Source organism: Doryrhamphus excisus, linkage group LG10, assembly GCF_037039965.1.
Source record: "Doryrhamphus excisus strain RoL-2023G ecotype Guam linkage group LG10, RoL_Dexc_Guam_v1.1, whole genome shotgun sequence".
Lineage (NCBI taxonomy): Eukaryota > Metazoa > Chordata > Actinopteri > Syngnathiformes > Syngnathidae > Doryrhamphus > Doryrhamphus excisus.
In genome coordinates, this window is record NC_136366.1 from 18,128,908 (window position 1) to 18,142,136 (window position 13,229).

The 13,229-nt window shown below is 42.3% G+C and overlaps 1 protein-coding gene across 7 annotated transcripts in view; it reads left to right on the top strand.

Annotated features, from left to right (window-relative positions):
- Positions 1-3,437: 3,437 nt before the first annotated feature.
- Positions 3,438-13,229, top strand: part of nrg1 (neuregulin 1) — a 31,152-nt gene continuing 21,360 nt past the window's right edge. For all 7 annotated transcript variants that reach the window (XM_058064446.2, XM_058064447.2, XM_058064448.2 and 4 more), the window contains exons 1-3: positions 3,438-3,762; positions 3,852-4,739; positions 11,958-12,099. In XM_058064446.2, coding sequence (XP_057920429.2) covers positions 4,040-4,739; positions 11,958-12,099 — 842 coding nt within the window. In that variant the 5' untranslated portion in view covers positions 3,438-3,762; positions 3,852-4,039. The remainder of the gene's footprint in view (positions 3,763-3,851; positions 4,740-11,957; positions 12,100-13,229) is intronic.

The window sequence follows — 13,229 nt, forward strand, 5'->3', positions numbered from 1 at the left end:
CTTGGTTTGGGACTGCATAGAGGCCGCAAACCCTTCAATGTGTTTATTCCACTCAAGCAGTGCAAGGCGTCCACTAACGATAGTGACGTTGCTAAGGTTGCTCCGCCTGTCATTGACTGTATAGCCTATCGTAACTACACAATGACTCTAAATTGTAGGTTGGCAATCCTAGAATTACAGTAATGACAAACCTTGTACACACAATAAATATTCTAGCTTTTGGCATGCTAACTGTTGTCCTCGGCTGCACGGTGGCCGACTGGTTAGCATGTTAACATGTTGGCCATACAGTCAGGAGATCGGGAAGACCTCGGTTCGATTCTCTGTGTGGAGTTTGCATGTTCTCACTGTGCGACCGTTAATTGGTGACTCCAAATTGTCCATAGATATGAATGTGAGTATGAATAATTGTCTACATGTGCCCTGCAGTTGGCTGGCGACCTATCTGACCCCGCCTCTTGCCCATATCAGCTGGGGTAGGCTCCAGCATACCCCCATGACCCTAGTGAGGATAAGCTGCATAGAAAATCTATGAACTTTATGCTATCTTGTCAGGGGCTAGCATGCTAACTCTTCCACACTGCCCGCTCGTGGGCCTTTGTAATGAGAGATGAGAGCGCTGACCACTTGGCCAAACGTCTGGACTGTCAGCCGAACGCTCAATGCAGCTCTAAGGCTCTAAGGCAGGGGGGGAGTTTTTACCAACGTACACTGGCTGGCATCTGTTAAATTAGCATTTGTGCTATTTTACAGTGGCGAAATATCCCACATGGCATGGCGTAGGGACACTTAGAACCTTGGCAGTGTTGCTACTTAGCATGCTGACTGTTAGCTTGATGACATCTTTGCTATTTACTCATGTCACAATACTAATTTATACAGGTAGTACAGTATAAATATGCTCATTGCATTCTAGCAACTGCTGAGTCAGAGATTCATAACACATCAACCTAAAAATGTTTGTAGTATTGTAGTACTTCTGTAGTACTACTACAGTAGTACTTCTTTTAAACTTGCGGTAAAATGCATATATCTCTAAAAAAAAGTTATCCCTACACTTGTAGCGACTAATGATGTAGAAAACAAATACACTGTTTGCTAGCTTTGCTTTGCGTCATGAACTCCATTATGGAATGTGTGTTTTTCTACACTTCAGCTTATTCAATTTCTTATTATTTCATGATTAATTGGAAAATGTGGGGGTGCGTGGGGGCGAATTGGAACGGGTCGGGTGACGGGGGGACTTGGATGGGGCTTCGAATTCAGCAGCATTGTCTTTTGCATTTGCATTTGTTGTATATCGATTACGTTTGATATCAATTGCTAAGTGCATGTAATACACAAACTGTGTGTGTGACGTAGCTATTTTGACTGACATATTACCAGTACTCGCGTTATATACTCACGTCATGGTGGTGAAGGGGTTATATACTCACGTCATATATTAATTATTAGTATTTAGTGTAGGAGTTCAAAATTAGACTGGTTTGATTTTATATATTCTATGTACATGTTTTATAGTAAGAGATTGATCACGTCGACTTGTGTGTGCATTGATATATATGTACAATGTACATTCATTCATTCATTTTCTACCGCTTATCCTCATGAGGGTTGCGGGGGTGCTGGAACCTATCCCAGCTGTCTTCAGGCAGGAGGCGGGGTACACCCTGGACTGGTCACCAGCCAATCACAAGGCACATATAGACAAACAACCATTCACACTCACATTCATACCTATGGACAATTTGGAGTCGCTAATTAACCTAGCATGTTTTTGGAATGTGGGAGGAAACCGGAGTACCCGGAGAAAACCCACGCATGCACGGGGAGAACATGCAAACTCCACACAGAGATGGCAGAGGGTGAATTGAAATCCGGTCTCGTAGCTGTGAGGCCTGCGTGCTAACCACTCCTGCACCGTGCAGCCCCTACAATGTACATAAATACTCAGATTTATACATACAGTTAATCTATATTTTCTATATTTATAGCAGGGTAGATATTGGCCATTGTAAAAGTAGCTTGCAGACTGAGAAAGTACAAGTACATCTGTATGTGTATGTGTATGTGTATGTGTATCTGTATCTGTATCTGTATCTGTATCTGTATCTGTATCTGTATCTGTTCACCCATCTAAAAGTGGGTGTGATTTAACCAGCAATGGGCTGTACATTATTTTAAGTCTGAAATTGATTTGGATTGATCAGAAGTTGCTATATGTATTGTTTATTATTCAGCTATATGTGTTGTATGTATCTAAGTGATCCTTGAGACTTTATTCTGTAATTATTTATATATACTATAATTATTTCATATATACTGTATATACTATATATACTGTATGTGTCAGCCTTGCCTTGCTTTTCTCAAAAGCACCATGTTCAGTACTACAAGCAGTTTTCTAACTCACTTCATACTACGAGCCAAACCACCCAAAACTAGCAGACAAAAAAACACCATCAGTGACTGATGCACGATCGTGCCCGCTGTCTTGTAAAAAAAGGGGAGGCGGTCACTGTGTGCGACTGGCCAATCACCGAGCATGAAGAGTGAAAATATAATGACCATTTTCTTCTTTAAACACGGATACCAATAATGACGGAATGTACTCGTTCTATACTCGTATCCGGCAAAAATCCATTATCTGTAACGGATACTCATTTATAATCCAGCTCATCCCAAGTGAGCACCCCTGATTTCGATGTTCCCAACAGGACTAGGTGTAAATGTACATTTGATCCCTCAGAGTATTGCCTTTTTTCGAGTGAAGTACCTTCTTGAAAAAATCAAAGCGGGTCTTCAAGAGGGTGAAAAGACGAGACGATAATCAATACGTAGCTCCCTAATTCAACATCCTGACAGGAAGTCCTCTCCCACAGATACAATTACTGGGATTACTGCTTTTACTGGGATTACTGCTTTTACTGGGATTACTGCTTTTACTGGGATTCATCCCGGTTGAGGATTGGAAAAGGTCACAGCAGGTCAACGTTCACGCGGGGGTGACCTGACCTTTCATCTTGTTTCAGTCTTTGGCCTATTAGCTGCCGTGCTCGGGGAGATTGCAGGCTTAGTAGCGGCATTGGTGGTCTGTAATACTTGAAGAGGCGTGTCAGTGTTTGTTTATGGTTTGTCTAAAAGAGGCCGCACACAATTAGAGGATTGCATCAGAGTTAGCTGATGAACGCAATCCCTGGGCAGGTATTTCATGTGACATTTACTCAGCGGCTAAGAAGACTGTTCTTTTGGGATGGATCCTATGTCTGCTGAGTCGTTAGCATAATCAATGTGGAGTGCTGCCGGGGGCGGGGGGGGCGAGGGGGGCGGCCATGAGGATCCGCCTGCCCGGGATTGGCTGACATGGGCTCTAATTGGATGAAGGAAGTGCTTAGCTTGGGCTGCACCAGAGCATGGAACAAGCAGCAGAGAGGAAGAGGAGGAGTGAGGGAGGAGGCCGGAGCACGAGGAAGAAGAGTGAGAGAGGAGGGGTGAAAGACGAAAAAGGGGAGTAACCCATCTTCTTTGCTGCAACCCCCCTCCCTCGCACTACCCGTTCTATTCCTTCTTTCCCTGAGTCATCTGTTTGAGAGGAAGGACACCTGCCGCTCCCTCGTGATTCAGCCTTTCTGCTGCTGGGATCTTCAAGCGAGGCAGCATGTCCCTCCTGCTCGTCCTGTCCCGTGCACGTCTGCCACTGCAGCTGCAGCCGGCCAGCCACCGCCACCACTACCACGCCATCTCCTCTGTCCAAGTGCTCAGGTGAGTGAGCTCCTATTGTCCTGCCACTCCTTTACAGAACATCTCATCAATCTTCTTACCGGCAGTGTATCTGAATGTTCCAATTGTAGACAATTTACGGAACTCCATTGAAGACCGTCTCCGGTCGTCCAGACAAGGTCACAGTCACTTTCCTCTGCTGTCCCGCCTCTCCATGATGGACAACATACTTGAATTGACTGGTGGCAGACAGCCGCTGTGTGATGCTCTGAGTTCGTAGCCATCCGAGACCCTGCATCCAGCAGTTAGGGAAGACAGGATGACTGAGGGAACAGAGGATTTCTCTGCAGGGCCTCCTGGCTCTGCTCTCGATACTGGACACGTCCCAAAGGAGAAACCGGAGGAGACGGAAGCAGCTGGAGAGGACGGGAAAGAGGTTGCAGAGGTAACTACAGCAGCAGCAGGAGGAGGAGGGGATGGCGAAGATGGTGGCGGTGAAGGGGAGCATCCAGAAGCTGTGGGAGTTGTGGCGTTGCCTGGGACCTGCTGCGTGTGCATCCAGATGGAACATGTGAACAATTGCCTGCACTCTGAAAAAATCTGCATCCTGCCCATCCTAGCCTGCTTGCTTAGTTTAGCTCTGTGCACAGCTGGACTCAAATGGGTCTTTGCAGATAAGATCTTCGAGTATGAAGCACCCACTCATTTAGACCCTAAACGCATCGGACAGGACCCGATCATCATATCTGTGGATCCCACGCTGGGAATAAGTGTGTCCTTTCCTCATTCCTCTCCTGCCACCGTCTCTCTGACTACTGTTGCTAGCGCCAGAAGCTCACAGCGTCCTGAGCTTTTCATGCAGGACACAACTACACCGGGTTCATACGTGCCACCCCGAGGAACTCTATCAGAAGCCTCTGGCACCTTGAATCCTACCACTGAACTTCCCACCATTCCGAAGCAGACCCCCGTCCCTCTGACGACACAGGAAGCCAACAACATAGCCATCCCAACAATTTGTAAGTACTTTACAAAAAATTTCTGGCATTGGGTTGTCATATTCATTTTCATGATCACATTTCTTAGGAAGTCATGAAAATGTTTTGTTTTTTTTGAATCAGCGTTGAATTAGCGTTGAATTATGGTTGCCAAAAAGCCAAAGAAAACTTGCTGAGTTGGGGCAGTTCAGATTCCCAAGTTCTTGCGACTTTACATGGCACATTTTCTCAAAAAACTTAAGCATTTGACCTCAGGTTCTCATGTTCTGTTTTTGGAATCATCTTTATGCCTGTTTTTGAACATGCTTCTTTTGGAATTTGTGTCCGTAATAGAACAATCCACACACTAGCCATACTGTACCTGTGTTGAAACTAAATCTGCTACAATTAATCAATGAATTGATGATCAATTGATTATCCATTTAGTGGACAACTATTGTAGTCTTTGATTAATTAATTAATATCCTCAGATTTCAGCCCCTCTTATATAAATATATATAAATATCTTTGTGGTTTAGACAAAACAAGATTCTCACACACATCAGCTTCAAATCTGGAAACCAGTGATTGACATCATTGACATTATTGCCAAACCTAACCACTAACCGTGTTTGGTTCATATTGATTTGGGCCTAACCGATTCATTGATTCATTGCAACAACAAGCTTTAAAATAATTGGAAATCATCGTTACTTAGGTGATTCTGATTCTGATCTTTGAGTAAACTAGCAGTATCTTTTGAGTATCATCTTGGCCCACACACTGTCGTGGTTTTCACCGATCAAAATATGCTCACCTTCATCATCACACAAGAATTTTGGATTGGCAAGCTCGGCATCCACATGACGTGCATCCATTTTCAACTGTTATGTTCAAAGTGAATGATTGTTGTGTCTTTGTGTGGGTAGGGACTGTGGCAGGAAGTATCAGTTATCAGGACTTTGCCTGAGAGCAGACACGTTGGGACTTGCAGCATGGAGGTGCATGACTACGCCTCAGAAATATTGCTGTGCTCGAGGTGCTTTCCTGCTAGACTCGAGCCCATACTATAACCCGGCTGAATGTCTCAATGATTGTAATTCACACATAAGTCAGGCTTTGTAAGGATGGCGACGATGTTACTTTGCACGTCTGCTGGGCGGCAGCATAGAATCTTATAAAAATCAATAATGCATGACACAAACTGAAACAGCAGGCTGGGGGATACAGAGAGACTTCCTGTTCAATGCCGCTGCTTCTTTTCAAGGTCAGAGCTGCTTGTAAGCAAAGATGCCCCACCGCCTGCACCACCCTCCAACAACAACATGCTAATGCTGTCTGCTACATGAGCTGATGACTGAATTTAAGATTTATGACATGCTTTCTGCTGTGGCTAATGTAAAGACAGTGGCGATGGATGGAAGCTCGTATGTCCAAGTGGGACACACCCTCGGAGGACCACCTCATGACTTAAGTGCTCCATGCAGACTTCCTTTTTCTACATAAGAAACGCTACTAAAATCGTCGGAATGCTCGGAAACAGAATTGAAAAAGACATTTACTGGACTCACTTACCTTAAATGTAGGATGATAATGACTGCAAAACAGTTTTTGTAACTAAGTCTTGTCACACTGGTCTTGTTTGATATAAAAAATATTACAATGGCATTAAAAACACTTATTCAACAATTTCAAAACTATGACTTTGGATTTGACTTGACCTGTCTTGTCTTAACTTAGACTTGCATGTCTTTATTTGAGACTTGAGATTAAGTACATATAGTACTTACTTGAGACTTGCAAAAACTGACTTGCTCCTGACCAAGTATGGCCACAATTACCGTATAATGTTATTATCAATAACCTGAACAAAATAGAATGAAATGTCATCATAATACAATGTAACCTATAGAATCCTAATAATATGACATTCAGAAAAGTTAAATCAATAATAATACAGTAGGGCTTTGATTAGCCTGAGCATTAATCCCTTCCAGAAGGTCAGACTCTAACCAAAACGTACTCTAACCAAATAAAGCTTTCCCATAAGAAATAATGTAAATTTAATTAATCTGTTCCAGAAAACCCAATGCCAAATGTATTTACATTGGCTATGCATAGTACATATCAAAGACACAATGTGGCAGCGAGATCAACACGGACACCACCTTGGTGCTTTGTCATGAGTTATATCTTGAATTCAATAGTGTTTCTCACCTTCTTTATCAAAATGTTGGCCGTTGCAACTTTCTTTGACTCCATTTTGTGTTACTTTATATGATAAAAACGGAGACTTGACGAACCCACCTGACATCCTCAGTGTTGTTTTACCTTTGGTGTTTCTGTGCTACATCCTACCTTGATTGACTGTGAAGGGGGACGTGAGACAAAGCACAGCACAGCATCAGCGCAGGGTCTATCCTGTTTGTCCATCCATCTGTTTTCTATGCCGCTAATCCTTACTAGGGTATGCTGGAGCCTATCCCAACTGTCTTTGGGCGAGAGGTGGTGTGCACTCTGAACTGGGTATCCTCTTTGTGTTTGCTCATATTGAAGGGCTTACATTATTATTATTATTTTGATATTTTTGTAATTATTGATCGTACAGCGTGTGAAATGATTGTACAAATAGGATAATTATTGTATGCTTGGGAACGCTAACACTAACAAAATAAAAGTTGAGGTTTGGACTGACTTATGTCAATAAATTGTGAGTCATGCAGGTTGCACAGTGACTTTTTCCATGATGGCTAACTAAACATGAATGGGCTTGTTTTGTAATCTTATATCAATGAGTAATCATATTTCATGACACTGCCGCTCAGTGTTTCACTTGTGAAACCAGCTATGGAATGTAATAGCTTTCAGCGGTTGTATCACGTCACACGTTTACATCCACTCTTTATGGGCCCATTCATTTGGGCCCTTAATGATGATTGCATAATAACAGTAATGCACGGTGAGGCACGTCAGAACCAGACGTGATCACTGGAACAAAAGGCTTTTATTGTAGATTTGAATTATCTTACAACAGGTACAATAATCTCTAACATCTCTAGCCCATGCCAAGCTAAAACTCAACTCTGAACCCCCCGACGTTACTTCCTGTTCACGCCTACTCAGCTACCCTAGCACCGGTACACATTTACAGTCATTCATGTCTTATTTTCTCGGCATATGTTTACTATATTGGATATCACGAGTGTATTATTATTATTATTATAGGGGTGTTATTTCATGTCTGGATGGCTCTAATGTTTAGAAGATTGTAAACAGGTTTTCTATGCTCTAGCTACCATTTACGAATAAAAAAAAAACCCTTTGTTTGCTTTGTGGAAATTCACATATCACAGTCAAACACCAAAAGAGATTATATATACCTATTTTTTTCAATGTATTTATTTATTAATTTTTTTTTTAGAGCTAATAGCTACTTTTCTCAACTTTCAAAAGTTGACAACAGTGTCAGTAGCTCGCACATTCACGAGGTACGTGCTAACATGCCAGTAATAGTAATACGTTAAGTGTCATTTAACAATTATGTTGTTGTCATTATAATAATGACTGTATGGCTTGTCCTCAAATCACTAGCTGTGTGTCCAATTTGTTTAACATGAACACAAAGTATGTTCAGGGCCGCAGGGTGGCCGAGTGGTTAGCATGTTGGCCATGTGGAATGGCCGTGCATGGGTTTTCTCTGGGTATTCCGGTTTCCTCCCACATTCCAAAAACACTCCAAATTGTCCATAGGTATGAATGTGAGTGTGAATGGTTGTTTGTCTATATGTGCCCCGTAATTGGCTGGCGACCGGTCCAGGGTGTACCCCGCCTCTCACCCAAAGTCAGCTGGGATAGGCTCCAGCATACTCTAGTGAGGATAAGCTGTATATAAAATGGATGGATAGACATAATATGTTATAATATGACGGGTGTTGGGTTACTTCCTCAGTATCCTTGAGCAAGATAGAGGTGATTCTGGTGCTGCATCATCTGTGTATGAATGATTTGATTCCATTTGCTGAATGAGGTGTCCAGTGATTTGAGACATTTGTGCCATCAGAAAGAAAAGCCTTAAATAATCAAAGCCCATTCATCATTTATCCACTGCTGTCCCACTTTGACTTGCTGTAAAAAGAAAGCAAATTCTGTTAGTGTGTTAGTGTGTCTAAGTTGTGGAACACAAACGTCCAGCTTTAAAGGGGAACTGCACTTATTTTGGAATTTTGTAATATGTAAATATTACAAAATTGTAAATGTAAATTTACTCTGTAAATGTAAATATGTAAATATCTGAAGCTATATGGACGATGTGAAATCAATGCGCTAGGAAAGAAGTTTAGGTAAGGTTTTAAATGATCACACACATCATATCCAACGATAAAAGTGCAAACTCTGGCTGTAAAAATTTGCGTAAAAATGTTGAATAATTCAAACACTAGCTCTAGAATAGTATTCCACGACTCTCAGCATCTCTCAGAAGTTGAATAATAAACATTGAAATAAATCGATCCCTGAAATGTTTCCACAGTAAATAAAGTAACTTTCATACTACATAACTTGCATCCATCCATTTTCTATACTGCTTGCGGGCATGCTGGAGCCTACCCCAGTTGACCTCAGGCGAGCTATCGCATGTGTTTACTCCGCTCTTACAATTATGTTATGGTTTTATGCAAACATACACTTTTCACTACATGACATACAGTACATTGTCATACATAATACATGTAGTCTACATGGAGCCTTTAGAGCCAGACTGGCGAATCACACGCATGTTTTTACGATGGACAACAGATAGAATCTTAAAGATAGACTTCAAGTCTATTTTTGATGCGTTTACACGTAAATTCAGCAGCATACCAGTAGGAGAAACACCGAAAAACAGCTTCTGGTGTCACAATAAACAAAATAAAAGCTTAAAAGACGCCGCATTGTGAAACCAGCGCTCATTGCAAAGAAGACCGATGATGAACGATTAATCTTTGAAGTGGAGAAATTTAATCTTGTATGCCACCCAAAAACACAATTTTTACAAGGACAACATAAGAAAAGAAAAGGCACAGCGCTCAGTATCAACAACTTTAGATATTGATTCCCATCAATCCAGGAGGCTGCTACCGATGCAACCGCGTCTCTCAATTGTCAAACCGGATATCCGACCACATCGGTTTATCGTTCGAACACTAGACATTACTGATGCCTAGTGGCCTGAATGCTATACTGTACTGTATATGTGTATTTCAGTATTTATGACTAATAGTAGGCCATTGCTAAGCACGAAACAGCAATTATTTATTCATTTCATATTTTGGGACACATATGTCATCTGAAACTGAGAGTTACATTAAACACAGCAGCAGGCTAATCCAGGCATCATGCTTGTGATCCACCTGCATTTATGCTCTGCATCACCAAATAGGAGAACCTTTGATAGTATATTCCGGGTGTCTCCTCCTCATCCTCCTTGTGGAAAAATTCAAGAACATTAAAGTAAAATTCCTATAGACAGATTTTAACAACCAATGTTATCTTTGTTTTTATTCATTCATTCATTCATTTTCTACCGCTTACCTCACTAGAGGGGGGTGCTGGAGCTTATCCCAGGTGTCTTCGGGCAAGTGGCGCGGTACACCCTGGACTGGTCGCCATTCACACTCACATTCATACCTATGGACAATTTGGAGTGGCCAATTAACCTAGCATGTTTTTGGAATGTGGGAGGAAACCGGAATACTCGGAGAAAACCCATATAACATGCAAACTCCACACAGAGATGACAGAGGGTGGAATTGAACTAGGGTCTCCTAGCTGTGAGGTCAGATCGCTAACCACTCGTCCATCTTTTTTGCAGCCATCTTTGTTTTTAGTTGTTGTTAATTATTAGTTCTCTAATAGGTCACTTTGTCTGTTCCTACAAAGTCCGAGCTGCATGTTGGCTCATTTGTGTACTAACAGTGATCGGACGTTTGGGATTGGATGAGTGGAGGGCAGGGAGGGGTTGCATTCAGCACAACCACAGAGATGAGCGATCTGTCTTGCACTTTTTCTAGCGTAGTTTTCACTTCTAAAATGTTGATTTGGGGTGTGTTGCCCACCCCGGTGTAAAGTCGGCCTTTCAGGTGCTGTCAGGTTCCCATTATGATCTGACATCAGGATGTGATGGGACAACTAATACAAAAATGTACCTGCTGGTTCAGACGGTTACATTAAATAGTGGTTGCTGGGATTGTTTATTGCATTGGTGAGGTTTTGGTGATCTGTCTGCACTGTGCCTGTCAGCCATTTTACCACTGCGCAGGGTGCGCTTCCGCCTGCACCAAGTATAGGCCAGGTCGGAGCTGGCGATCTTTCAGGGCACCTTTAGCGTGCGGTTTTGTCACAAAGTTTTCACTGCACCAACCTGAAAATGTAGATACTTCCCCTGGTGCACCGCAATGGCCAGCTTGGCGCAGCCCAGTCTACTAAATCACCAAATTGGCTTGCTGAAATCACCACTGCAGGGGGTGTGCCACGAAATCAGAGCCCAATGGCATTGTTCTTTTGGAGTTCTAATACTTTGTGGATTGAGATCAAACCTTATTTCCACAAATATTCGCCTTCCTTTTTTGCAGACTTGAGCAAATTGTAACTTGTGAAACGTATGAGATGACACACGCTTGTGGCGCAGTGCATCATGTTTGCCCTTGACAGCATTGCAGTGCATTTTTTTTTCATATCCCGGGAGTTTGACCAGCCGAGAAAAGAAGCCAGCACTTGTTGGCTCATCTCCAGCAATGTGTCTCGCTCATGTTTTGTACCCAACAGCAAGAAACAAGAAGCTCATTTCATGACTTTACACACTGCAGCTCTATTTTGAGCAACATACTCTAAGTCCGTGCTTGTCAAATAGTGGGGACGGGGTGAACTGTTGGGGGGTGTGAGAGGCAGGAAGGACTTTCAATATTAGTGCAGATTCACCAACATGTATGAATTTGTTGTTCTCAGCAGGTCATTTGAATCTTGACTCTACTTGTATGCTGCACTGCTCTCCATTTTGTTGCGTCTCCTTATAGTGTTTCAAATGGAGGGGGCGCGAAAACATTTCTGTCATTCAGGGGGGCATGACAGAAACTCTAAATCAAATCCTCACACCATGTACTGAAATCCTTATTTTCTTCAAATAGCTTTGCGTTTGTGGATAAAAACTTAGCGTTGACTGTCATGCACCACCAGTGTTTTTCCTGATGAATTATTTGTTGTTTTTCTGGGTGTCGTCTGCAGCTTCCACCAGCAGCACCACTACAAGACTCAAGACCTCCAGTCATGTGACACGCTGTAGTGAGAGCCAGAAGAGCTATTGCGTTAATGGAGGAGAGTGCTTTACCCTTGAACTCATACCAGGCAGCACAAAGTTCCTGTGCAGGTAAGGACATGTACTTTCCCATTCAGGCTGACGTCTCGGTGCCTGTGATCACAAATAGCTTTCTTTGGGTCGTCACTGTGAAGCTACTGGAGGAGCAGCCTTAACAATTACCCAGAGTGGTTCTACAGCAAAAGAATTCTATTTAATATCAACTTTCTTATGTCGTAGAGACAGTATGCTTTTATTCTGGAGAGTGTATTATAATCTATTTGGTCACAATGTCGGGGTGTCATTCATTCATCATTAGACCCAGTGATGTGTACATACAAAGATGAAAAGAGCGCTTTATCTCATTACGGTTACTTTCTGGAAGACATTAAATATCCTTCTTGGTGAAGTGAACCTATCAATTAAACTCTTACATTCTCCTTCATTCGATAGGCATTTTCAAATTAAAACTATGCTTTATCTTTTTCACAGATTTCAATAACATTGACACATTCACATTTGCCAATGAATCATATAAACACCACTTCTTTCCCGGCCTACGCAAGGCGGGTCTATTTTACGTGCAGTGGCCGTGTCAGGAATCTGGATGGGAAAATAGGAAGTAAAGCTTGTAGAAAAAACACTTCAGGGATGCTGCATGAATGCAAATGACAAGGCAGGGGGGGTTGCATACCCCTCAGAAAGCAGGTAGTATTATTAGAGCCATTGAGACATGAAATAACACCCCTATAGTCACCTTTATACTCATACTACCCAATATAGTAGACGTATTAGTCATGAATAAGACTGGTGCTTGTGTGTGTTGCTGTAAATGTGTCCCAGTGCTAGGGGAACTGAGTGGGGGGGCAGACAGGAAGTCACGTTGGTGGTTCAGTTTTAGCTTGCCGTGGGTTTCGGCCTCAACAGTAGCCGGTGTTAGGGATTATTGTACCTGTTGTGAGATCATTCAAACCTGTAGTAAAAGCCCTTGTTCCGGCGATCAAGTCTGGTGCTTGTGTGTCTCACCGTACATTTCAGTAACATTACTGACACCTAGTGATTAGTGTGGAATACTACATATCATCGCAATATCTTTGAATGCATCATCTGAATGCCTTATGTTTGTATTTTAGTTTTTGGCTATTTTTATGCTTGGAAATTCATTTTAAAAACTTAAAATGTGCTTTAATATGTATATTTTT